Here is a 27,921-nt window from a genome sequence, read left to right as displayed (position 1 = left end):
CCTGGAAACCTTTTTGGGGAAGGCCAGTAGTGCAAGAGATTATTAAAAAAAGAAACAGACCTTTAAAGGTTTAAAAGTTGAATAGGTTTTCTTTTGTAGGAAGGAATCGTACACAATATTTTTAATTTAGAAAATAAAATTCATAATTGTACAAAAGTGGTGTCAGAGAGAAAAGCAGCAGACCAAAGGAGAATTTTCTAAATTAAGCTATTCTCTTGCTTTTATTTTGAAGTGTCTTTATCCCACTAAAAAGACAAGAGACAAACTTTGAAATTAAAGTACTTCTATTAATGTTTAAAAAAAAATCAAGAATGTGTTCACATTTCCATGACAGAATGGACAATGTTTGAGGTATCAGAGTACACAGCACATACAGCTATCAGTGTAAAAGCCATGCAAAAGAACTCAACACTGATAATTAAACAAGAATAAAAACCCAGTGAAACATCTGGTTTCACAGCTTTTTCTTCTGTAAAGAAATACCATTTATATGCAGAGTCCCTAGTGACTTTAGAGCTGATCTGGTCATATGACAGTAGGGTAGCAGTGGTTCCCAGGCTCCTAAGACTGGAAATCCCCATATTCCATTGCAATCTAGTCCCATACTCACATCCCAGTATAGTTCCTGCTATTTCTTTCCTTCTGTATCCACACCTAGGGTTTTTGGCAAGTACTTATTTTTTTTTGCTTGGTGGGGTTTTTTTGGGTTGCTCCACTCCCTCCTTTCTGCTGCTGGTGGTTCTTCTTTCCCATTCCTACACCCACTTGAAGACCACCATTGCTACCCATGAGGTTACCAATAGCAGGTTGGGGCTGAAACACATGCTTGTGCGGCTGATAGCTCTGGAGGAGCCAAGAAGAAAATAAGCTTGAACCAACAGCCTGAGCCTGTAGCCCTCCACTGAGCTGCTCCTTTAACCAACTGCATTAGTGGGTACCAGATGGAGGGAGTACAGATAGGTTATACAGGAGACAATAGATAGCCACCACTTAATTCCCGTCTGTGACAAATTCCACAGCTACGTCATGCTTGTTAAGAGAGCGGAGGGTGGACAGGTCTGGATTCATATACCTTTCTTCATCCCCAATCTCACCTCTCACAGCTAGTCAGGTATTCCCTGGTTGGCAAAATATTCTCTTATAACATACCTAAATCTTTGTGCTTTGAAAGTAAGCCGTTCAGGGTTCGCAGGGGGTATTATTGCAGTGATCACTAGTAAAACACTGGCAACTATATAGTCAAAGCTTTCTAGAAGCAGAGCTACTGCCACCCCTAGAGAAACCCACAAAACAAACAAACAAACAATTTAAAACGAAGTGGAGAGAGAGTTGTTTTTATCTAGCCAATATTGCTTATGGGAATCCCTTACTGCTCAAATTGGGGAGAGGCACATTTCCCCCCCGGGGAGGGGCACCCCCATACACCCGGTCTCTCTAGTATTCCCATGCACATGAAGCAAAAGGTCATTATGTTGGATAGACATGCTAATTTCAAAAAAAGAGCTGTGGGAAAGCAACTTCTATCAGGTTTACCAAGAGGTCAAGGAAACTCTTCGTTTCTATCTAACAGTACCATGTTTAATCACAAAGTGATGGAGCAGATATTTTGACTTAAGTGGCCAGAAGACACTGTGACTATCTAGAGACACTGTGGCACAGTATTGCTAAAAGTTTCCCATAATGAGTTTTGCAGTGTGTCTTCTCTTTATATTCAAAAGATTTTTTTTTTAAATCTTGTGATTGATGCAAGCAATGACAAAGTTACAGGACTGAAGCTCAGCCCACTGTGTGTGTTATATGGAACTGCTCTTAGAGCAGAAAGTAATTTTTGCATTTAACTGCAGAGAAATATGCCAATGTAGTCCTTGATTAATCAACTTGTGTTTGTGACAATCATTCTGAGATTTTTGGAGTGCACAATACTAACATCACATACTTTAAATAAGAACCATTAGGCAGTACATTATTCATTAAGCAATATGGTAAACTGAACTATGTGACAAGCAGATTTAGGACTGGTCTATTTAGTATTCCAAATAACATATGTGTAGGTTAAGAGAATGACGACAAAAAAATCAAAACAGTGATTTCCACCCCTACCAACCAGTAGTTATCATACCCGCTCAGCCTACACACTTCAAAACAAAAAGTTAAATTACTGGATTAAGAGAGTTATTGCAGTCCTTACTCAGGGAAAGACTCCCATAAAAAAAATAAAGATGGATGTTGCAGTCCTGCCCAAACTGTCTTTAGAATCTAAACATACATTCTCTCTGTTGATGATCATGAGAGCACAGACTGATGAAGTGTTCACACACACACGCACAATTATTCTTCAAGTGTAACTTCAGGAAGGTATTGCGGCAACACTGGAATCTGTAATAATTCCTTGAGTGGTGCTTCACTCTTGATTTCACTGCAAATGTTCAACATCTAATGTCCTTGCCAGAAATTCATAGTTGGTGGATTGCTGCCAGGAAGGTAATAAGGAATGCTGTATTTCCACAGATGTAGATGGTTAACACAATCTCTTTAAACGTATGACCCTGCAAGAGAAAATACACATTTTACAATTACAGTGTTGTAAAGAAAAGCACACACCGTGAAATACTTTCCAAGGTAGCAACTTGCCTCTGCCTCTGCCGACGTAAGCGACTGCAGAATTTGTATTCTATCTTCATCAATCACTTCAACTGCAAAACCAAAACAAACAGGTGGTTAGCCCTGTACTTGATAAGAAGAGATGCAATGTTTCATACACACACTTCTTTCTGGCTAATGGTTGATTTAGTCAATGGAGGGCATGGTATTAAGACTGATGAACAGGCCTCTCTACAGCCAGTTCAGAAACACCACTGAAAAAGCCTCAAGCAATGCATCCTCTCATGGCCTACACTTCAGTGTTCCCAGTTAAGTAGAAATAAGGATAGAAGGTTAATGAAAAATTGTAAGAGCTTGCCAGAAGCATAGAGGACACTCTCAGCGTTTTGTCTTTTAAATGCTAAAGAACAGTGGTTCTCAACCAGGGATAGGCAGAGGTCTTCAGGGAATACAGCAACTCATCTAGACATTTGCCTAGGGTTTACAAGAGACTATATAAAAAGCACTACGAAATCAATATAAACTAAAATTTCATCGAGACTGACTTGTTTATACTGATCTATGTACTATATGCTGAAATGTAAGTACATTATTTTATATTCCAGTAGATTTATTTTATAATTATATGGTAAAAATGAGAAAGTATACAATTTTCAGTAATAGTATGCTGTGGCACTTGCATTTTTATGTCTGATTTTGTAAGCAAGTAGTTAAGTGAGGTGAAACTTGGGGTACACAAGACAGACTCCTGAAAGGGGTTAGTCGTCTGGAAAGTTTGAGAGCCATTGCTAAAGAGGACAATTCGGTTAGGATTTCTACATCGGCTCCTGGATTTCTCATGGTCAGCTGGAATTTAACTCCTCTTTCCTCCAAAAATCCTCAGTTCTCCCCCGCCCTCATTTTGTGCCATTTGATGCTGCTTTCCTCTGGTTATTCAAGCCAGAAACCAGAGTCACGCAATTCTTCTCCCCTCCCCTCATGTATAGGCAGCATCTAACTCCTCCCACTTCTCCACATAATAGCTAAATTGGTCACTTCTCTGCGTTCTATTTTATTAGTAACTATCACCCTTCCCGTCTACTGTAACCAGGGGTGAAAGTAGGAGGGTACCATGTACCGATAAGAAGCCGGTACCAGCCTATACGCAGCCGATGTTAAAGCACGGCCATGGCAGCGCTTTAATGTCGCTACTGGCAGGGCTGCCGACTTGGGGGTGGCGGGGCAGGCAAGAGGGGAAGCTGCCCCAGGGCCAGTGATTTAAAAGGGCCAGAGCCCCGGGCCCTTTTAAATCTCTGCCAGAGCCCGGGCAACGCGGGCCAGGCAGCACGGATGGGCTGGCTGGGGGAGGCTGACCCCCAGCCCCACCCCTTCTACCCAAGGTCCTGTACCAGTAAGTATTTAATATTACTTTCACCCCGACTGTAACAACTGCTCTCCATCCTTCTCGGCAACTATGCAGTGGTTTATTTACTTGTGTATATAATCTTGACTCCTGGCGAGATACTGACCAAAGTGAAGATAAGAATTTGGGATGAAATCCTGGGCCTTACTGAAATTAACTTCAAAACTCCCATAGACTTCAATAGGGCCGGGGGCCCTGGTATTTAGCAGCTAATGAGTTACTCATTTTTGCTCAAATAGCATTTGTGCTTAAGGTCCCCTGCTGTTGACCAGTCTGTTCCTAGGTAGGCAGCTACAGCTAGTTACAGTAATGGTTTATCGCAGAGAATCCCAAGCGACAGTACCTGCTTTCCTGTCCAGATTCAAAGGATTGATTTCACTCCCACACTAAGCTTGACTTTCCCCATAATATCACAATGGCCAGTGTTGAGCTAGCAACACAAACAGATGATTTTTGGAGTAAGTTTTAGAGAACTGTGAGACCCTCTGGCACTAAGTTTTGGGATTTCATGACACGCAGTCCAATTGAAAAATGCACCAGCACTTATAGCCAGGAAATTCTAACCAAAAAAAAAAAGTATTAAAACAATTCACCTATTGTTTTCAGGAGTGGTCAAATTTACATACAAGTAGTCATCCATGCATCTATTTCACATATCCAAAATCACCTAAACGAGCCGATATTTGCAAACACAACATTAGAGGCTGGTTTAAGCATCTTAACTGAGTGAACTAAATTATCCAAGTTTTTGCATTTCACTTGGGAAGTCCTATTTTGCACTACCTGGCAAGCAAGGCAGTGACACTAGCCATATTGTTTGGTTTGTACCTTTGCGAATGAGACAGTAGCTATGTATCTCCAGGAGAATATCAATACCGACGTGCCAAGCTACAAATCCAATCATTGTATACGTGTCCCATGGGTCTGGAAGGTTGAGTGCTGGTAGGTCCATTCCCAGGAACATAGTCACCACTGTTGTTAAAACAAGAGTCATAGTTTAAAGATGTGAAAACAAACACTGAGAAGTACTGTCCCCAAGACAAAGCGACACAAGCTTATGGCTTAGTGGGTGAATGGTTATCAAGAGTTAAATATGCTTCTGGAGGCTTAAGAGTGAAAAACCACATCCAGCTATCTCTAACTGTATGGCTCAGGATAACCATGATCTTTGTTATACATTGATCCTATGAAATAACGTCATAGGATCATAAATTAGCTATGGTCCGGAGCTAATTTACCATATAGATTGTAAACATATTAATCTAAAAAGAGGTTTAGAAGGACAATGATATGTTACACAGCCACCATGGTAACAAATTCCTCCAAATAAATGGAGGACCCCAACCGATTTGGAAACTCTGGTGATTATATATAATTTAAAAAACAAACCAAAAAAACCCAAAACAAATGGTTTCCCCCAAAACTACAAGATGAGGAGAGAGGTGCCTTGTGCCCACTTAGGCCCTGAAGGAGATGGGCCACCAAAGACAAGAAAGGCACAATAGGGGTCCCAGTACTCCATACGGATAGGTGGAGACTTAGGGAAAGGAGAGGAGCTTTGAATACACAAGCAAGCTTGTACAAATTTGTCTGGTTGTTGCTTACCCTTGCTATTGTACAGGATTAGCCCACACAGACAAAACCCTAATTCTAAGACCACTTTGGTGATTAACGAGATTGAAGTGATCATCTACATTAAGATCCATGTTTGTGTAACTAGAGTTCAACCACCACTCCATTTCTGCAATACCAACATCTCAAGATGCCTAAGCAAATTACAAATGGGCTATAAACAATGAGGTACACTAGATATGCCTAGACAGGATTACAATTACTCACCAGCTAGTATTCTAGCTGTTGTGCCAGCACTCCAGTGAACCCAGTTAAATACTTGCCTTCTACAAGGTGAAGAAATAATCAGTGTTATATCAAGTAATTTAGTTGCCAACCTGAAATCTTTCAAAGGATGGAAAAAGATCCTAAATATGCCATGTTACCTTGAAAAATATGAAGTTTGTATCTGTATGAAACATGTTTAAAACTTGTTTTGTATACTATCAGTGTAACCTCTTGGAGAAGTACATTATGACATTTTAAAGAGTGTAAATATCAGAGTACCTTGGTGCATGAGGAGGTGGTCTGAAACCAGCTATCAGAGGTTGAAAGATTGCCAGAGCCATCACGGTACAGCCAAGATATGGGTGAAAGCCTGCCCACTGAACAAAGGATTTCTTTTTATTAATACTGTGACATTCATGCTAAACAATGCAAGCATTATTCAGACCAAAGAACAGGTCAGGAACAACTGTACACAATTGCAAAGCCTTATTTTAATACAGTTTCTTTCAGGTACATTCCAAGCCCCTCTCCTCAGCTACTAGTGTTCCCACCTCACATGCTTTTTGCTCCAAGTCTTGGCTATGAGTAGAAGCACTTTTTCTCCCGGTGTATGTTTTTAAATTAAATTTAAAACTGAATTGTTATTTATAGTGTACAAGGCAGCTTGAGAAAGGACAGAACTAGTGGAACATGGGGACAAAGCTAAGAGCAAAAGGAAGATTCAGACTGAGCGTTGGGATGAACTTGATGTCAAGTACTATCATCACACATAGAACAATTTTCTTAAGAGAAGTGCTTTGCATTCCATCATTTAAAATTAGGCCAGATAAAGCACTAGAAAATTATACCACACAGAAGAGTTCTGTATTAGCTGGATGAGGAGAGGGGAAGAAGCAGCAGATTGACTCAGGACCTAATAGATCTTTTTCATCTCTAGTTTCTGTGGTGAAACTAGAAAAAAAGTGGGCTCAAAGCAGGTAGAATAATTCTAAACAAGGGCTTTCACACACAGGGGGAAAACCAGAAAGATAAATGCCTGACTTATACTTGTTTGTCATCAGGAGATCACTCAAGAACAGCAATGAAGTAACAGCTTTCATCGTAATTTCTTTGGAATTAAATAACTACCTAGGACATTGACATTAAAAAAACCCAGATCTACTGTTCATACTTCAAATGACATTTATCCGGGAACCAATACACAGACTTAAAACCTCAGAGGCAGCACAAAATTTTTACTCACTTCACTCCAGCCTCCTCTGTATATAAAAGGAAGAACAAAAGCGATGCTCGTAAGAAGCACTGTGGTCAGCATCAGCATACGATGTACCTATGAACATTTAAATAGGTTTAAAAAGAAGGGGTGGCAGTGTATTTTGGAGTTTTATTAGATGAAACTGTTAGAGTTTGCATTACATTGGCAGGCAAGCAGAGATTACTAGTAAAGGCAAAGTCCATTGTAAATATGAGACAGTACCTAACTGAGCTCATTGTACTTCACAAATCCAAATGAAAGTTATGGCCTGTTGTGGCACCCCAGGTCAAGAAATAAAAGAAGATTTAGTTTAAGGAGCATGACAGTCTCTTGTGTTTTATTCTATTTGTAATAAGACTAATACATACAGCTAAACTTTTATGCATAGTTTTTTGCCCACCTGGAACCAAATCTCCTTTCCAAACAACGAATGAGGCCAAACTGGTTTGAAGAATCTGGCAACAATAACACCAATACTAACTGTAGTCATCCATGCAACAAACATTAATGAAGCTGAAGGAGAAAAATAGTCACATGTGAAAATTTGGTTATAACACTGGATATGAACACAATTGACCAAATATTGCAGGGGATAAGCTTCAAAATGTAGCATTAGAAGAACATAAAAGAGTAGAGGGTCAAATCCTGCTGGTACTTGGTTCAAAAATGCCTCACACAAAGAGGTGCATAGGCACATTGGTGTACTCTTGCTATGTTATATCTCTATTTTTTTGAGTTGAGATCAGCCAATAATAGGACTAATCTGTATGGATAGCACTGTAGAGAGATCTGTGCCAGGTCAGAAAAGGCACATGCACAAAGATATAGATTTCACTTCCAAACCAGAGGGCAGTCTATTGCTGCCTCCATGAGCCCGTTCACTGTGTATAGCACAAGTCAAAACAGAGGCAGTAATGAGCAGCCCATGCGTTATCTGCTGACCACAGGTTTACTGATGAGCACCTACACAGTGAATTTTTGAGTTAGATTTTAGTAGCAAAAGTTTAAAGTTAATTCAAAACAGGTCTTCTTTCTTTGACAGAAAGTAGAATTTTCATTCAGCTCTTTAAGGACCTGGTTCAAAGCCAATTAATGTGAATGGAAAGAATCCCATTAACTTCAATGGGCTTTGGCTCAGGCTCCAAACCACCACCCAATGAGTGTCTCATGGTTAAGGCTGCGTGTATGTCACAGAGGTCACGGAACTCATGGATTCTGGGACTTTCCGTGACCTCCATGACTTCTGCAGTGGCCGGTGCTGCCTCAGGGGCTGCCTGAGCCGGGCAGCCCCTGGGCCAGCAGCAGTTTGGGTGTGTGGGATGCAGGGTGGCGCTTACCTGGGGGCGGCTCCCTGGCTCCCACTGGCATGTCCCTGCAGCTCCTAGGTGGAGGAGCCAGAGGGCTCCATGCGCTGCTTGCACCCACAGGTGCTGTCCCTGCAGCTCCCATTAGATGCCGTTCCCAGCAGGAGAAGTGCACGGAGCCCCCCTGGCTGCCCCTCCCCCTAGGAGCTGTGGGGACATGCCGGTTGGAGCCAGGTAGGGAGCCTGCCAGCTCTGCCAACCCTCCCCCCACAGCAGGGGTTCCGGGCCATGCGCCGCACCAGCAGAGGTCCTGGACCATTTCTCCACATCCCCCCCGCAGCACCTACGGCCTCCCAGCCCAAAGTTTTAATTAAGGGTATATAGTAAAAGTCATGGACTGGTCACAGGCCATAAGTTTTTGTTTACTGCCTGTGACCTGTCCATGAGTTTTACTAAAAATACCTATGACTAAAACGTAGCCTTACTCGTGGTACATGCATTTATTTTACATTGTATTGGAAAAAGGGAACTTCAAAATAGAAATGCAATTCTAAATTTAGACTGCCAAGTCATAAAAATAAGAAAACAAAATTCCTTTAAAAACAAGAGAGCTAGTAATATGCTTAACAAATGAGTAAAACAAGTTCCGCTCTCTGGATGAGTAGAATCCTGCAAAGCCACGTTACAGTTTGTCAGGTTTTTTAAACTTAAGCAAAAAAAAAAAAAAAAAAAAAAAAAAAAAAAGTGTTCCTACTTTTCCCCCCTAGTTTTCCAAAACAGCTCTTATATCAGGAGAAGCAGATACCCCAGTGGACTGACACACCACAGGAAATAGCTACTTTACAAAATTTTCATCCTTCTTTCTTCAATCAACAGTAGCCTCTTCAGCACTCAGCAAATCTAGTATTTGAAGTTAGAACTGTAACTTGCCATGGAGTTTAAGAAGAAGTGGAGAGCGGGATCCCCCTACATCTTTTGGAGAGTCTGTGACATTGTACATTCCATTGGTGATCAGAGGCTGACGATGATGTTTGTGAATTAGACCTCCTATGCAAAGATACAGAGTAGTTTATAGATCGTTAATTAAAGTCGCTGTGCTTGTACCCCTTCCCCTCCCATCCTTTGTTTACAATTCAGTGAGCATCATGTGTTGTAGGGGGATGGCGATTGTGTTTGTAAATTTCACCTCTGCAGATTCTGACTGGAATCTTTTGGATTCAGCTCCACCCGCCCCCCTATAAGAGTTTTTCAAAATATTATAAATATGTATAATCTACCTTAAAAAAAAAAAAAAGATAGCATTCTATTAGATCTATAGGGGTTTGAAGATTATCTTGTATACAATGCTATTTAGTTTCCATACTCCTTTTAGTTTAATCCCTATTAAAAATTGTATACGATTCTCTCTCAAGAATACTACTCCAAGCACCAGATGGTTATGGAACACATTTATATTAAGAACAAACCAGATGTTTGTTACATTTCCAGAGATGAGCCAGAGCTCATCACATTAAGGTCATTTTCACTGGTTACATGTGAAACTTGAGACAGAAGTCAGATTACTTCTCATGTTTATTTTTAATATACCTTACAGGGTATAGCATGTTTGAGAAATGTGAATATTTAACCATATCTTCAATCAGACTTACCTTCACTTGCCCCCCCATCTGCCAGAAATATGTAATAATTAGCATCTAGATTAAACCTCCCTTTATAAGCAGGAAGACGAAGGTTTCTTCTGAAAGAGCACTGAACAAGACCATCAGCCACTCTCCATGAGATATCTTCAAGGCCATTCTATGAAACATACAATTAACATTTAATACTCTTTTCAAGTTTGAAAGACCCCACACAAATTTACTGTGCTCCTTCCTCAAGGCCAGTGATTTTGGCCAGGCTCTGCTTGACCAATGTTGGATAATGAGCCAATGTTCACTGTCTCTTAACAGCCTACATCATAAAGAGAGAGAGAGTTAGCTGCATCAGTCCACGATGCCAGCAAGAATCTGAGAGCTCTGCTGGTGTGGTAGGTTTCTAGGCAACAGCTGCAGGCACATGCTTTCACACATTACATTTTAGGGCTCTGTCTTCAAAATGGTGACTAACAAAGTTGAGTCTTACACGGGTGCATTTACAGAAAGCTATTTTAAAAAGACAATAGCTGCACAGGAGCACTGTGAGGTTAAATTACTTGCTCAAGGTCACACACACAGAGAGCATAAGGCAAAGACAGAGTGCTTCCCTGAATAACAGAATCAGGAAATTTGCATCGTATTACCCATTTGTCTGCCACCTCAGCATGACCTTGGGGAAGCCACTTCCCCGCTATCATTTTTACTCTCAGTTAACCTTTTGTAGAGTTACTGCAGGGCTCTCAAAGATCACTTGCCCTGTGGAGCTCCATCAGCATTAGCAACAGTAGGCGATTTTTAGAAAGTTTCCCTAGCATAGACGGGGCAAAAAAGGACAAGTTCCTCAGACCACAAGGAAACTACCCCACAAGTTGTTCAAATAGAAGTCATAAAGAAGCCAGCAACAGATCTGGGTCTTGACATATCTTATGCATCAGAAATAAGCACCTTCTATGTGAGGTGGGTCAGTAAGGCCAGAGAGGGAAAAATCTTGGGGTCTTGATCATAAGATGGCTGGTTATAGAGCTACTGCCTTATTAGCTCCATTCAGAGCTACTGGGTTAAAAAAAGACAAATTTAGGACCCAGCTGTGTGCAAAGTGACTTAACTGTCACATACCATACCTCTGAGTCCAACACAGGAGGAGTTCGCCCACTAAGATAGGCCGTGTTTACATTAATACGGTGATCTTCATTAATACACAGATAAGCATCATCGTCACCCTGAAAATAAAAGCATTTTCCCCAATTTAGATAGAAGTTATAGACAAAGCCATATGCAGATGAATGGTTTATTCCAAGCTCTCCTTTCCACCTGTGCTATACTCGGAGTAACTCCATTGCCATTACAGCAAGTTTACAATGGAGCAACTAAACGGAGAGTCTGGCCTGAAGTATTGTAAAAGTTGAAAGTTTGAACTTACAAAATCAAATGGAACTACTACTTTTTTGGATGACATTAGCTAGAAATCTATAAGGTATTAAAAGTTATTTAATTGCACACCATATGCCAATACCAATCTTTGCATTGTCAAGTTGAAGAAGATAATGTTAGAATTTAAAAAGTTTACTCCAACACAGCAAGCTATAGTGACTGAAATTATAAAGGCTTACCACCAGGGGGTCAGTGGTACATGTACTTTTTAAAGTATTTATGCAGTCAGCACCAGGATAGTCTGTAACATGGTTTGATCATGGTGTCCAACAGCCCACCGACACAGTGTTTTTGGGATGCTAAAAGTGTTTTTATTTAGACTTTTTGAACATCAGTGCCAAAAAGGGGTGGGATTTTAATTCAAATGAATAACTTATTTATAAATAAAATTACTCCATACTTTTTCTACAAAGTATCCCCATCCACATTGCCAGAGCCACTTAAATACCTCCCCCCACTCTCCTGCTGGTAATAGCTCATCTTAAGTGATCACTCTCCTTACACTGTGTATGGTAACACCCATTGTTTCATGTTCTCTGTGTATATAAATCTCCCCACTGTATTTTCCACTGAATGCATCCGATGAAGTGAGCTGTAGCTCACAAAAGCTTATGCTCAAATAAATTGGTTAGTCTCTAAGGTGCCACAAGTACTCCTTTTCTTTTTGCGAATACAGACTAACACGGCTGCTACTCTGAAACCTTAAATACCTGTGATTATTTAAGCTAAGTAGATCAATTTACATTATCAAATTCTGTGATTAAAACTGGAATTAGCTGTTGAGGTCAACAAAGAAGAGAACATTATTTCTTCCTATATTTGTAGAGTGAAAAACTACTTTTTCCTGTGACAACAGACATGTAGAAATGCTTTAAGAATGTTACTCTGTTCAGTAAGGAAGTTAGATATACTGATTAGTGCAGAATACTCTTTCACATTGTAACTCTCTTCAACCATGAGAGTCTCCAAAGGGCTTTCAGGAATGAATACGTCCACACCTGAACTGCATGTTTATTTTGGACAGAAACCGCAGTGAACATACAGCAGATTCCTTTTAGGACAGGCAGTGGAGAATATCGCATCTAACTGCAACTACTCAGGAATTTAGTTATGCTATAATGTAACTGTCTGGAATTTGATCAAAGGCAAGTTCTCCTTATTCTTTCAGAGAATGCCAGAGGATCTTTAATGCAAGTGTTAAGTCGGGGACTACATTTTTCTATCCACACTTGTAAGAGGCTACCTCCATCCAGCAGTGCTCTCGAGCACCACACGGGAGTAATTATTAGGTGGGGAAGTGCCACTGTCACCTTTTCCAGCAGCATTTCAGGTTTCTCTTGAAGGGTTCTCATCTGACTACTACTCAGGCTCAGGTCTATTTAATTTAGAAAATCTGACTGAGCTGAGAATGGTGGGGCTACACCAGTCTTCATCCTCAATTTCTTGACTAAGAATAAGTTATTTATGTATTTTGTTGTGCTACTTGGATGGCATAGGAAATACTGTAAAAAGGATACTCACCATCCACTGGTCATGAGATAATGCAAAGGCTATATATCCTTCACTAGGACCACTCATTTCAATAAGTACTGAGTGGTTATTTTGTTTGAAGGACAGAAAGAAACAATAGGAAGCTCCAGGATCACATTTTGGAGGATTCCTTATGCAGAACTTTGTACTTCCACAGCCGGAGGCATTAAACTGGACAGACAAGTAGAAAATTAAGTTAACAAAAGAAGCTGGTCATTCTCCACCCCACCCCACATACAACTACAATTACTGTACTCCCAACTAATGTAGAAGTGAAGATTTACACAGAAAATGCATAAAGAAACCCCTCTTCTTCTCCCCCACCCCACCCAGCCAATAATTACTAACCAGGATTAGAATTCACTGTCATGGTAGTTATTAAATTGTGAGCTTTGAATTCACCAATCAGTTCAAATGAAAGAGTTTGACATCATAATGGTAACAAGGCTATAATTTGGAAATGTAATACAATCCCCTCCTGTCCATTTCTTCTGTTTAATAAAATAAGTTATAATTAACTTAAGTAAAAGGTTTCTATATACTTTTTCAGACTTCCTGGTGTCTCACTTTTCCTAGACTATTCTAAGTCATTAACAACCCCATAGTGCTTAAGTTATTAGAAAGATGCTACTGTGGACTCTTACCAACTCAAAATAGCACATACTAGGGGAGAAAAAGTGTCTATTTTTTCCTGAATAGTTAGTTATGAAGAAAAGAAAAGATAAGCTGCACAGAAGCCCGATACATAGCACTGAACTTGGAGAGTACTTTAAATACAACAAATTCAGGACAAGCATGTTCAGTATAGCAGTAAGTGGAAAAAGATGTCATACTGCTAAAACTGGTCATGTTAAATGAGAATACTATTGCCCAACTAATGTTGCAACTTTAATTAGAACTTCAAGAACCAGTAATGGAAGTCCACACAAAGATAAATCCATGTGAACAGGCAGTTATAAATTAAGCCTACCCACTAATGTATAGAAATAATCTACTCTGTTCCTGCCAACCCACACCCTCATTTTATTAAACCCGAGTTTTATTTATACAGAACCACAGGTCAGCATGGCTCTTTATACATAAAGCATGACATCACTGCCCAGATGAGCTTAGGTATTTGTCTTTTCACCTTCTTACTAAATGGTGCTTGAACTGAGTTTCCTTCCCCCCACTCCTTTTCTCTCAACACCTCAATAGTTAATAATCTGAGACACACATGATGGGTGAGGTAATATCTTGTATTGGACCAACTTCTGTTGGTAAGAAAGACAAGTTGAGACAAAAAGAGAGAAGTTGGTCCAATACAAGATATTACCTCACCGACCTTGTCTCTCTAATATCCTGGGACTAACCTGGCTACAACAACACTGCAAACAATAATCTGATAGGTCATTTCCTATCTTCCACCTTCTGCCAACACAGTGGCAAAGAAAACCATAACCGCAGCCCTACTTAGGAAAAAACTCCTGTTGAAACCAGGCATAAGAACAGAATAAAGGTTGCAGAATTTAGCTCATAATAGAGAAGTGATACCAACTGATTTTGTTAGATGGTAAACTGGCTGTGAAGTTGGTAGAGTCTCTGGTGTAATACTTGTAGGTGTCGTCAACGGTGGTGCATTAGGTTGGGAAATGATGGGACCAGGAATCTTCACCCAAAAGATTTCATATTTCTCTACAACTGTGGCTCTGAGGGGAGGGGAGAAAACCATACAAATATTCAGCGCTGTGAGGGGTGTGTAAGTACTAAATGAATGACTAAATAATGCTTTACGAAAAAGGAGGGAGAAACTCCTTTATTTAGCTGGCCAAAAACAAACACACTTGTCATACTGTGTCATACAATTAATCTCTCCAAACTTGGCATCTACACAGGTACCTGATGGGGTGGGCTGGTGGTTGTTGGTTTTTTTTTTTTGGGGGGGGGGGTGGAAAAGAGTGAAACCCTCCAGCTAAAAGGATCTACCACATAGCAGATCAAGCTTCAGAAATGGATTCAAGGCAGTCACTTCCCAACTGCCTGCTGCATAACTTGCAGCATCACAGAAGGGTGGCATTTAATTTCTATTTCAAAAACATGAGTGTCACTGTTCATACCATACATCCTGGGTCCAAACTGTAAAGCCAGATAACGGTAGCACACATGTGCAGTTTTGCTTAGGAATTAAACTAAAATTCACACATCACAAAAATATTTCCATCGCTATATTTGTAAATCACCCCTTGCCAAGAGACAGGAAAAATCCTAAGTAGTAGGCCAGTGTCAGCTGGTAACATGCCTTGTAACTTCCCCCACTTCCAAAAGAGGAGAGAATTTTGATGATTTTCCATAAGCAGCAGAGCCAGTTCTTGAGCAGAAGTTGGTGTGGGCAGAAAAGGGAGGAAACTAACAGTTTCTTCCGGAGACATTTCCTGGGTACTAGTCAATATTTATGACAGAGATAACACTATATATTCACCTAGTTTGCATTTCTAATAAAGTAGCTCCAATATTGTGTTTACTTACAGAAATTGTACATGTTCCGGTGCATCTGTGGGAGCAACCCAATAAGCCTCTACATGTTTCTTTTTTGATTTACTAGTGTGACTGACAGCAGAATTCTGAAACAGATATATCCAGAATCAGAGAGAACCTGCACATAGGAGTATATATTACAAACTATGTACATATAGCAGCACTCCTAGTGTTATTTTACAAGGCAACACAATGGTGCACCAGAGATGCAGTTCAACTCGGTCCTGAACAAGCCCAGACCCACCCCACCTTCCACTGGGGTCCTATGAAAGGGAATCAGTTACAACTGGGCTGTGGAAATGACCAATGTCTGCAATGCTGTGTGTTCTACTTAATACTGACACACTAAGAGGTATAGTCTACTTGCTGTGTGCAGAGCCAGTTGGCGCTAACCATTGCACATTAGTGGAAGCTAGAGGCTCTGGCCAGAGCTAACTGCAGAGAGCCACACCTCCATCTGCAAGTCACTGCTCAACTGTGTTGAGCTGCTGCCTAAACAGAACGAGAAGGGCTAAGAAGCTTAGGGCATGTCTACACCGGGGATTTTAGCTATTGGTGTAGCTACACCAAAGCATCTTAGTCCCCGTTTGAAACACATACCATACCTTTACAAGTCCACATGTTAGGAGCTGAGAAATCCTCTCTTCAGCTAGCATAAAAGAGCCAACTGCAGGGCCAGCCAAGTTCTCCGCATTCCGGGCTTGTATGAAAAATCCTTCAAAAACGGGACCAGATAAATTAACTAAAATAAGGAGGGGAAAAAAGGTAGGATGTTAAGATGTTTCCAATGTAATCTGTAAAGGTGGAAGTGAACAAATATGCTTCCCCTGCCCCCCGAACCCCGTGCCTTAGCAGTGACCACTGTTTAACACTATTTTAGAGGTTAACTGCACTGACTTGGATGAACATTCATGAGCATCATCAGGACATTTCAATTTTCTCAGAATGGGGCTGTCTATGGTTCCTTAAACCAGGTAACCACAAGGAATCTACAGAAGAGGAGTGTGAGGCAAGACAAAGCACTTTCTTTGACCACCGTACTTTACCACAGCTGTAATGCTGGACACAATACCTTTTATATGGTCCCCTGGTCTAAATTCAGTCTCATTCACTGATATAGTGTGCTTAGGCGATGGCTGTGGAGAATGTCCATGGCAAGGCATCATACTACTGCAGGCCTCTTTTACTTTTCCATTTGGATAACCAGCCGCAGGAACAGAAAGAAAGGCAAATATCCAAAGAGTGAAAGCCAGTCCAGGAGGCTCCATCTGAATAAGTTAAAGTCACACATTATTAACTAACACTGTAAATGCTATGCTGTTTACAGAGTAGGAAGACTAATGATTAAATTAAAAAAAAAAAAAAAAGATGTTTGCAAACATCTTCACAAGCGAAGGCACCAGGTTCAAGAATCATAGCAAACTGGAGTATCCAGACAATTGCCAGGCATTCATGAGATTGTTAAATGTTTGGTGTCTATAAACAAATTTTAGCATGAATGATTATTTGTTCAAGAACTCCTGTGGTTGTGGAGGATCACCCAGTCATGTGGTACTGTTTGTCCTCTCTGGCCAGATTTGTGTTGTGGACAGGCTACCATTTAAAGCAAGGTGTACGTTTATTTTCTCCTTTTAAAATAGCCCTTTCAGAAGAGTTTTTTCTGCCTGTCTGCTGATATTTATGGGTCCTCTCAACAGTGAAGAGAAGATAGGACCATGAGCAATAGCCCCCAAACATGTGTGGGCTCACCCTTTGCTTCTTTTATGCTCAGATACTTGAAGTGAGGATACTTGGCCCTTATTACACAGTATAAAAGACACTCCTCACTTTCCTTTTAGATTTTCAAAATGCTTCACAAAACACTAACATTCTCACATATGTAAATATCACCCCTGTTTTACAGATGGAGAAACAGAGGGAGAGAGATTATCTGACATGATCAAGGCTGCAAAGAATCTTTGTCCTGGGAGTATAACTCAGTAGTTCCTGCTTCCCAGTCTCGTGCTCAGCCCATGCTACAATCTTCAGTTGCATTCTGCAGTCAGTCCTAGAAAAGATAAGTCAGCCCCAAGCAGAGACCTGACTCAAAACCCTCCCTACATGGCATTACACCCTTCCTCATCTGACCAGTCCAGTCAGATGAAGGCCACCAGTTACATGGGACATATGCAGCTTCAAAATCATAGAATAATCAGGGTTGGAAGGGACCTCAGGAGGTCATCTAGTCCAACCCCCTGCTCAAAGCAGGACCAATCCCCAATTTTTGCCCCAGATCCCTAAATGGCCCCCCCCTCAAGGATTGAACTCACAACCCTGGGTTTAGCAGGCCAGTGCTCAAACCACTGAGCTATCCCTCCAAATGCAAGGGATCATAGCATTAAGGAACAACAAAAGCCTCTGACAAGTCCAGACGTTTATTAATCAGAATGACAAAGTAGTCCAAATCATGCAGTACTGATGGTGAACTAGTCATATATTTATTCCTTTTTACATGACTAAAGATTCCCCAGTGATTACAATGGCCAAGTAGTGAAAAACATTTCTTTAAAGTCAGATGAAACAAATGATTTTTAGAATGTTGTCACAGTAATAAAGCTACTGTTTCAAAGTACAAAGTTACTGGCTAGAACTAAACTCTGATCTTATGCACTAGAAAAATATTTGTCTGTTTATTAGTTTGTGGGGGAAAAAAAAACCTGTATTTCCATTAGCTACAAACAGGTTTTCCCAAAGCACTCCCCCATGGAATCACCTTTTTGGATTTGAACAGAGTAGTCCTGGACTTTTTTTTCTCCTTTCATCATGAGAAACAAATATTGATGCAAAGAACCATGATCTATTAGGACTGAAGATCATGATGGAGGGCAATGTAGATCTGACACAAGAGGTTTAAAAGAAAGAAAATTGAATTTGTTCTGCCACAATGGGGAGTATGGCAGAAAGGTAGGTCTGGGTTTTTAATGTTACTTTTATGTATAGTCGGATCTTTTATGGGGATGGGGTTGCTATTCTGCATGTTAAGCAGAACATTGTAAATAAAGTTTTCAATTATTATATATGAGGAAATTGTTCAAAACAAGAATACATTTTATACTGATTTTGCCTCATCCTCGTGTTTTCTTGCATTATGGTAGTGTTATATGAACAGTATTTGTACGCACAATAGTTCTGTACTTACAGGTATAAGATAGCCATTTGATATTATGCACAATATTGTTCCAAGACAGATGCTCTGGGTGGCAGCATTATTTCAGGGCATACTCATTAAATGGTATCTGGGGTTTTGACATGTACCTGGTGCACCTTTACCATATGATGAAAATAACTTGTTTCTACTATGGTCAAACAAAATGGTAAGAAAAGACTCTTCACCCTCACTGAGACATCTCAAGGTTGAAAGCAGATTACCAGAGAGAGTAGAGTTCCCCCATTCAACTGTGTAGGAGAGACATACCCAAGTCAGAAATATACTAATGTGAGGTCCAAAGATCTTCTTTCTGGGAAAGTAGTCTATTTTACACAAATAGATCAGAAAAAATGAGTTTGGAAGCTTCCTAAGCACATATGGATGTAAAGATAACACAGGCACAGCACCATTTCTCATATGAGCTGAGCCCTGCCCTGTGATAAAAAAAGAGAAACCAGAAAGGCTACAAGGCCAGAGTAACCATTTATTCACTCTAGAACAGGGATTCTCAAACTTCATTGCACTGTGACCCCCTTCTGACAACAAAAGTTATTACATGAGCCCAGGAGTGGGGACTGAAGCCTGAGCCAGGGCTGAAACCAAAGCCTGAGTCCTGCCACCTGGGTCAAAGCCCAAGGGCATCAGCTCCCAGGTGGTGGGGCTTGGGCTTCACCGCTCGGCCCCAGCGGGTCTAACACCAGCCCTGGCGACCCCCATCTCACAGTTTGAGAACCACTGCTCTAGAAGCATGTAATATTAGCTCTTTTCCCAGAGTGCTGGATGCAATTGTACAAAACAATGCAGGATTTGGGCTTCTACATAAAGTCAGCAAACAGCTCTTATGTTCACTAAATTTGAGAAAAATCCATGTCTTCAGAATGACCATACTTCAGGGACTACTAGCACAACCATCACCACCCCTAAAAACAGAAAACTATTGTTTTTCTTAAGAATACTGAGACACAAGACAGGCTAGTATACAAACTCACTGTGCCATCGATTACTTCTAGAGAGCTGGTTTCCAAGCTTATTGCAGATGACAAATTAGAATGAATTTGGTGAGCTCCTCCTAGTCCCCATTCAAGCACATCTCAAAACTCCGTCACAATTCTCAATCACCACCAGAGTTCTGTGCTGGAGGGGCAGAGGAGCACATAGAGGATATAGTTTGCAAGAACTGAGTTGCATTAGATTTTTGGTGTAAAGAAAGCTTGCATAGTCCTTGTTGAGAGCACAGTATGCCGGCTCAAGTCACTGCAACTTTTCCCTCCCTGTCATGAACTCTTAGTAACAGAAGGTATAACAAGCTTCAACATGTTTCAGAGTAGCAGCTGTGTTAGTCTGTATTTGCAAAAAGAAAAGGAGGACTTGTGGCACCTTAGAGACTAACAAATTTATTTGAGCATAAGCTTTCATGAGCTACAGCTCACTTCATCGGATGCATTCAGTGGAAAATACTCCATGTCCCCAGCCAGCTTCAAAATGTTGACAGTTACCAAGAGATAAGACGTGTATGTGATAAGGCGATAACAAAACAATGTTTAGGGTTCCAGTTTAAATAGTAGATGATGTGGTACAGATTTTTTTTTAAAGAGAAGCCAAGGTTATTCTTCTGCAAACTGAATTGGTAACAATGCTACTTTTTTCCATAAAGATAAAAATGGCTTTGCACAGGGGAGAGAAGAGGGAGATGTGAAATAATGGTTATGCTGAACAGTCATTTAAAATGGGAGATGGGGTGGGGAGACATTTATACAGGGATAAGTGAGTTTCTGCTCCGTATCCCAACTTTCCTACTAAAATTTATTCCTCCTAAAAAAAAAAAAAAAGCGCAGGTGAGTTTCCTAAGAAAGTCCCTTACTTTCTTTGAGTGAAGATTCTTTTACAGCATAACATTTTTCTCAGGGTTCTTCTCCCAGTAACAGGAAGCTATTCTTGAAATGCAGTTCCTTCTAGTACATGTATATACAGCAGTATTTTGAGTCTTTTGGAGATTCACTTTCTGTGGAATGTCAGAGAGAAGAGGAATTTGGCACTGAACAGAAGCCAATTTTTGTAAGGGGTGAATCCAACCAAATACTGTACATCAGATTCAAAGTTGCCCAAATTCTGTGAAGGGTGTTCAGTGTTTGAAACCCAATCCAAAGCAGAATGTCATGCCAAATACCATTCCACATAGTGGTAAAGCCCCAAACCTAAACACCTTGAAGTTTGGGAATTAAAGCGTAGCACCAAAGATATGCAATAGATTGGAGGTGAGAATGATCTTACCCTTCCTTAAGGGAAGAGAAAAACTAGACCAGGAGAAAATGTCAAGGAGCTGACCTACAATAAAGCCACAGTATAGGTACATTTTAAGACTTGTGGCTTGTTTGCCCTGAAGTCCCTTACAGTAATAACTGAGACAGAACGCTTCACAGCCTTGCGAATATGACACCATCAACCACACATTAAACTAAAAGCCATGAAGGAAAAATTGAATTGCTTGGAAAATTGAATATATATATATTATCAATAGGTCAGGATGGTGTGATATTCAGAGTTTTAAAGGGAATTAGCTAATTAACTTACTGAACCAGTAATAATTGCTTCAGAAAAGTCACCATAAACAATGATGAAAGTACCATAAGATCTCAATAATTCAAATAATGTGTTGAAATCAAGAGTGGTAAGAAGATAAACCTGGTAAATCTATGTCAATCATTAGTAAAATTACAGAACATTTGTATTCACTCAATACAGCTGTTCTCCTTGGAAGGTTCAGAAGAGTCAGTCCAGGGTCAGCCAAACTCTCCGAACCCTTTCTCATATAACACCTTAATGGAATCTAGAATAGCTACCCTTCCCTCCATAAAATTACAGGGCTACTTTTTCTGATAATTACAGTTCTCCAGTCAGTAGCATAGATTTGCTTTATCATCATAGGCAATTTCCAAAACATGAAGTCATTCATGTTATTTGCTAAAAATGAGCAACCATCACAGAAGATAAGAAAAATAGAACTCTTAACCAACACATTAAGATTATTGCTACACTTGCCTAATAGGTAAACAATTTCAAAACGTTATAGTCTGTCCAAAAGCTATTAAAGTTGCAATAAGTGTATAAACAATATAGTGTAGAGCTTAAGAGATGTATTTTTCCAGGGCAGCATTGAAATAACAATTTAAGGAGGAAAATTAGAAAAAAAAAAGTTCCTAATCACGGTGCTCTGAAAACACACTAGAAACATCAGACTTCACGTGCAACCCATTTTTTGATCAGGCTCTTCTGGGGTAAAAATGCACATAGATCACATTGGAGTTATTCTGTTTGAATACCATATTTTGTTGTTTACGTTTGTAATTCACCATGAAAGGGAAGAGGACTTTCAAAAAACTTTTAAACACGCCTCCTTCCCCCAACCTGTATTGAATAATTTGGAAGTGATCGCAGCTATAAATGTCTTATAATAATGAAAAATAAGATTTAGTTAGATTTTTTTCTCCTCCAAAGGTATGGCTTATTAAATTACCGTATTTCCAGCTCAAAAGCAGTGAATTGATTTGTGTCAGCTGATCTCAGGAAAGCTCAATCAGAAGGTCACATTAAATCCAAGACTCTAGAAAAATTCCACTAAATCATAACTGGAAAAAGACTAGCCCTTAAGCCACACTACAAATAAAACTGAAGGCTACCCACAGATGACTGGTTTTATACCCAATGTGAAGCAGAACGCAGTTAGCTACACTGGTGCCATACGTGAAGATCCATAGTGACCTTATAACAGGAACACACCCATTAGAAGACAGCAGTTCTTGTAGTATGGGATAACCAATATTCTCTAGCGTTTATATTAACTTTAGAGCCATCTATATACAATTTGAAATGGAAAATCTTCATGGAGTTTAAGGTTTTGTTCACAAGTTAACCAAACTGCACCATTCAACAACAAACTGCAGTAAGTCACGAGAAGAAAGTCAAGCTGTTTTACCCTAGCTTTTTTACAGTCCAGAAGTATTTTCAAAGTTCAGAAGTATTTTTTTTTTTAAAATGACCTTATGACATGGTTGTCCTATATGGTGTGAGAGCTGGCAGACCTTAATGTCCTCAGATTGTTAGTTACAGTTAATCATATTAAAAATATGTATTCTAGCACAGTAGATTATCAAACTGTTACAGGATTTATACCTTTGTTTTACAGCGGTGACTTGGGAAATGCTTTAGAACTTGCCAGTTAGAGGGGGGCTTTTGTGTGTTCATTATGTACTTTGTAACTCATTTCTATGCAATACACTACTCCTTTTCCGCTCTCTCATTACAGAGAATTGGCAATCCACTAGCTTCAAAATATACTGATCTGAATAAACCCCCACTTGCAGAAGTGTCATACAACAATGCTTCAAACACTGAGCTATAAAAAGTACTGAATCTGGAACTTTCCACAGAGTCCTACAGCCCTCTAATTATGCAACGTTCAGTAGATCATGATATTTGACAGCGTCTGCTTCCGGTCTCTGCTGCCAATCCGAATTCAGGAGAGACTGACTCTCTGGAAATGAATATATAGTTTAGTTTCCACGTCCATTTCATCCTTAGCTTCTCCGTGATCAGACTAACCTGATTAACAGTTAATGCCAGCTCTGGTGCTAGTATTTAGTTGGAACAGGGCCATGACTGTAAAACAAGTTTTACAGAGGTCATCTAAACAGCCAACAGCTGATAGGTAACTTGTAATCAGTACTGGCCCGAGCTGGTGTTGAATTGGAATCTTCAATCTATTCCCCGAGCCATTGTTACCCAATGCCTTTCCATTTTAAGAAGTCTCTCACAGGATAGGCAAGCTACTCAGGGCTCAAGCAGGAGCCTTCTGTGCTGGAGGCACCCTGCCCTGACTCCTGCACTGGGGACAACCCATGCAAATAGGGTAAACATGTTGGCAGGCCAGCAGGGATTGCCTAAAAACCCAAATATTGTTCCCAGGAAGCTAGTGATTTCAGAAGCGAGGAACAGATATTTTGGTTTTAAACAGGATCTGGATTTCCAGTCAGGTCTTCTGAGTGCCTGCAAGAGACACTGCTGAAGTCCCTCCCTCCTCAGCTTATCTGAACTAAGGGAAAACAGCTGTGCTTATTTAGATATGCAATAGACCAGAGCAAGACCACCAACTGATGGAGTTTACAGAGGTCATTTTGACCTCAGAAGAGAGACAGGAGGGTCTGTCCACAAAAACTGTTATGATCGAGAAGCCAGATTGTTCATAACAGGACCTGCCAACTCAGAGGTTTATCCCCGTTTGAAGTATTCAAGTATCTAGCACTGGCTAAGTTCTCTGGAGGGACAGATTGGAAAATAAGAGGTTGTACTTTCATGGACTACAATGACCTTTGGATCAGGCCCTGAGTAGATGTGGGACAGTGAGGACTGAAAGATGCTGGATTTGACTTCAGCTATTGTTAAGACAATGTATAGTATAGAATTGTTAGCTTTGGATTTTGTGCAGATCAAAAGTTGTAAAAACAAACCCCATAAATGTTTGTTTTTAAAATTGAAAATGTATTCCTCCTGAATGTGCCCAGCTGTGCCAACTTTCCCTCTCCATCCTGCCACATCCAACTATCATATTGCATTTTTAGAGGGACAACATTAAATGGGCTAAAAAGATGCACAACCCTCACACACATTTTTCTAGAGGACTAAAAGCTGTACGAAGATTACACGGCCTAATCATTCCTTTTCCCACCTGACACGTGTGCACGTGCACACACACACACCCCCCGATGAGAGGTTCACACTAGGTAGTCAGGTGTCTCTGTAGCACCAGCACCATCCCACCTCCCAGGACATCATGGGGGGTTCTCTCAAAGATCAACAATCTCCAGTTATAGGGAAAACGTCAGCTGGACCCGTGGAGAATTTGCAGAAAAAGCAGCGAAGCCTCAGCCGGTGCTATCTCCCATGCTAAACCCCCTACATGTGGGCAATGTTCCTAAAAGGGGGCCCTGAGGCAACTGCCAAGGAAGCTCTAGGAGCTTGGCCTCATTCAAGCCATACTGCCAGGGATGCAGAGAGGGAACAGAGTGCCAGTGCATAACCACTAGGCCTCTATACCGAAGGCCCTGGCATCCAGCAGGTCCTCCGAGCTCCATGAGGTTTTTGGGGGTGGGAAAACAACAGCTAGTTCCACTGGGGTGATAGCAGAGCTCACCCCTTCCCCAAATGGAACAGTCTAGGTTCCCACACTCCATCCCTGAGGAATTTCTTCAGAAGAGGGAGACGGAGCATCTGAATTAGAAACTAGGTGAGCCACTGTTCAGATTCTGCATGCACTTCTGCGTGAGTGATACCTGTGCATATCACACTATGCCATGCTTTCACTATTCTCACAAGGCAACAGGGGACAGAGAGCCCTGCTGTCTGAGCTCCACTTCCCTGAGCAATACAAAAAGGAGGGTTGTGGTCACTTCTGATCCCCTGCCAGCTCTAAAGAACAGAGTAGTCACAGAGAGCAGGACAGCTCTGTTTGCATATTCAGTTTAGCAATAAACTCAGCACCCTGTACTAGTAAGTCATTTAGAAGTTGAGACTTTAAGACTGAGCTATTAGGAAGTCTGATAGCTATTTCACCATCTGGGTGAAAGAAAAAGTTGCATTTCAAAAATTTCTTTTAGAATAGAGGAAGAAGGTTGTATTTTAGTCCCGTCATCCTGAGCAGTATAGTATCCCTTTTTAAATTGGGAGCTCTCTGTATTCTGTACACATTCTTTGTTAACTCGCAAAAGACAAAAATATACAGTTCAGTGCAAGAGCAGGAATAATCACAGACCAATTCAAGTCTGAGCAAAGGAAAAATTGGGTCTCATTTGCTGTTTGTAGTGTGGGACATGTTACAATGTTTTCTATTTCAGTTAACATTAAAGCTGCATACATGGAAGATTAAATGTGTCTTCTTAGGGCAGGTCTACACTACGAGATTAAGTCAACTTAAGTTATGCAACTCCAGCTACGTGAATAATGTAGCTGGAGTCGACATAGCTTACATCAACTTATCGTGGTGTCTTCACCGTGCTGGGTCGATAGGAGAAACTCTCCTGTCGACTTACCTTATGCTTCTCATTCCAGTGGAGTCAACAGGAGAGCAATCCGCGGTCAATTTAGCGGGTCTTCACTAGATCCGCTAAATCAACTCCCGGTGGATCGATCACCACAGCATCAATCCACGGTAAGCGTAGACATACCCTTAGAGATATAAAAGCCACACAAAAGAGCAAAGTGCATTTGCTTTAAAATAAAGAAGCCTGACACTGTCATTTTTAAAGTAGACTCCCAAGTTCAACCCACAAACATTTCACACATACATGTATGTGGAACAAGATATTGTACACAGGTGAACAAGGAGCTAATCTTGCAACTTGTTGCACATTGGCACACTGCTGTGCTAGTACAGGATCAGGGCCTTTTTTTTTATTATTTTTAAGCACACATGTTTTTCTGGTACAAATCAGGAAGCTTCTTTGACAACTTTTCCTGAAAATGCATTTTTGCTCTGTCATTTTATACAATAATTTTTGGTTATAATACACACTTGCTTTGTGCCAGGTACAATTCATATTTTTTTAAAAAAAGAAAGGGATAATAGCAACTTAAAAAACAAATATAAACCACACTTCTTTCAGCATATTCCACTGAACAAGTATAAAAGTGGAAGAGTAGAGAAGAAAGTTCTCTCTTTTTCTTATCCAGTTTATTTTGGTCACTTAATAACACTGTGCAAGATTGGGGCTTCCAGCTAACATTTGTGCACATGCTTAAAGTTACTCACATGTTTAGAATATGTGCAAGAGTGGAGTCAGCTTTCCCACCTTTGGCTCCAATCCTTCATCCAATTAATAGGGTTCACTTATGCAGGTTGAATTATAAGATCAGGACCGTTGGATAGTTTTTTTCCCCCTCGCAGGAATAGAGAAGAGAGTTTTCTTGTAAAAAAAAATACAAAGATACAATTGTAAAACACGAAGAGGCAAATGTATTTTTTTAAAAGTCAAAATTGTTTCTAGATAAAGAAATTTAGTTTAACAGTATCTCTGTTAATATCTCAAACTTACAGCAATGAACATGCTTACTAAATAATTAGTTCTCTTCAAAGTCTTCCATGAAAGGCATTGTATAAGCATTATTATTATAAAACACTAAATGCAAAGCATTTTCATTTGCTTTATAACTGTTAGAAACATAGCTTTCTCTTTGCACAGGTTGTCCTAAGCAATTTAGGCTTTAGTATAATATAAAAACAATCCTGGAAGTGTATGGCATTAAAATAGTTAATTTGTGTTCATTCAAAAGCTTCTGGACTTCCAGAAAAAATTATATTATATATAAAGCTTAAAATAAAAGTTATATTCTCTGCATATACCAAATTATAGTAATTGAATTTTGCTGTACATACCTACATTTCTGTATAGTACAGGGAATACAGAAAACTGAGTTTCTTCCCGACCAACATACTTTTTTTAAAATTCCATTTACAATTATTACTTTCTAATCACAGGAAAGCAATCATTAACCTTATGCCCGACCTACACTATCACAACAGACACTCTTGAACCAGACTGTAGGACACCTGTTCTTTACTTGCTACATATACCTTGCTCAGAATAAAGCAGTCACTTCACCTAGTACCACAAACACTCTTAAAACTAGTATTTTAGTACACGGTTTTCAAAGCATTTTGGCTACCAAGAGAATCTTAACATCATGCTTACCTTATCAAATCATGCAGAGTGCTCTAGCCAGACTTCCTGCTTTCTGACAAGTTGTATCATACTTCAGCAGAGGGGTGGAGCCAACCAGTATTTTAATCAGAAGGGAAAACGCCCTAGGAACAGCTTGTTAAAGCAAGTGTGAGGTTAGGAACAAAGGAAAAAAATTGTAACACTTTAAATTAACTTTTAGAAATACCTGTCTTAATACATTGTCTTACACATTTACCACACCACATTTAAAGTCTACTTTACTTCCCTTTACCATGATGTGTAACTAATGAAAAATACATGATATTTTACTCACTGGGGGGGAACACTCTTCTCAGACAAATAGGCAAGAAGAATTTTGCCAGGCTGTAACAATTAATGCATATAATTATGTACACACTTAACTTCACTACTGAATGTAGCCCATTGATTTCAATGGGACCATTCCGAGTAGTAAAGTTAAACAAATGCATGTTTGCAGAATTGAGAACTGAG

The 27,921-nt window shown here is 40.1% G+C and overlaps 1 protein-coding gene across 2 annotated transcripts; it reads right to left on the bottom strand.

Annotated features, from left to right (window-relative positions):
- Positions 1-289: 289 nt before the first annotated feature.
- Positions 290-27,463, bottom strand: LOC141992332 (putative ferric-chelate reductase 1). Of its 2 annotated transcripts, XM_074961279.1 has the most exons (17): positions 27,439-27,463; positions 26,499-26,652; positions 16,583-16,778; positions 16,116-16,252; positions 15,502-15,596; positions 14,534-14,684; positions 12,988-13,167; positions 11,157-11,255; positions 10,051-10,198; positions 9,332-9,448; positions 7,498-7,610; positions 7,086-7,172; positions 6,122-6,219; positions 5,843-5,901; positions 4,832-4,975; positions 2,632-2,693; positions 290-2,546 (listed from the first exon to the last, which is right to left on the bottom strand). In XM_074961279.1, the coding sequence occupies exons 3-17, from the start codon at positions 16,776-16,778 to the stop codon at positions 2,454-2,456; spliced, it is 1,779 nt and encodes a 592-aa protein (XP_074817380.1). In that variant the 5' UTR covers positions 26,499-26,652; positions 27,439-27,463; the 3' UTR covers positions 290-2,453. The 2 variants fall into 2 exon arrangements, with proteins under 2 accessions (XP_074817380.1, XP_074817381.1); XM_074961280.1 differs by lacking the exons at positions 26,499-26,652; positions 27,439-27,463 and adding an exon at positions 20,559-20,668.
- Positions 27,464-27,921: the final 458 nt, after the last annotated feature.

Source organism: Natator depressus, chromosome 8 (genome assembly GCF_965152275.1).
Source record: "Natator depressus isolate rNatDep1 chromosome 8, rNatDep2.hap1, whole genome shotgun sequence".
NCBI lineage: Eukaryota > Metazoa > Chordata > Testudines > Cheloniidae > Natator > Natator depressus.
The sequence above is the reverse complement of the archived record's forward strand: the minus strand, read 5'-3'. Positions and strand labels throughout refer to the sequence as shown.

Coding starts and splice junctions, on each gene's coding strand:
- LOC141992332 (XM_074961279.1), bottom strand. CDS start 16,778: ATGGAGCCTCCTGGACTGGCTTTCACTCTTTGGATATTTGCCTTTCTT. Junction 14,685..15,501: donor CCGGAACATGTACAATTTCT/GTAAGTAAACAC, acceptor CCCTCCCCTCAG/AGCCACAGTTGTAGAGAAAT. Junction 9,449..10,050: donor AGATGGGGGGGCAAGTGAAG/GTAAGTCTGATT, acceptor ATCTTTGCATAG/GAGGTCTAATTCACAAACAT.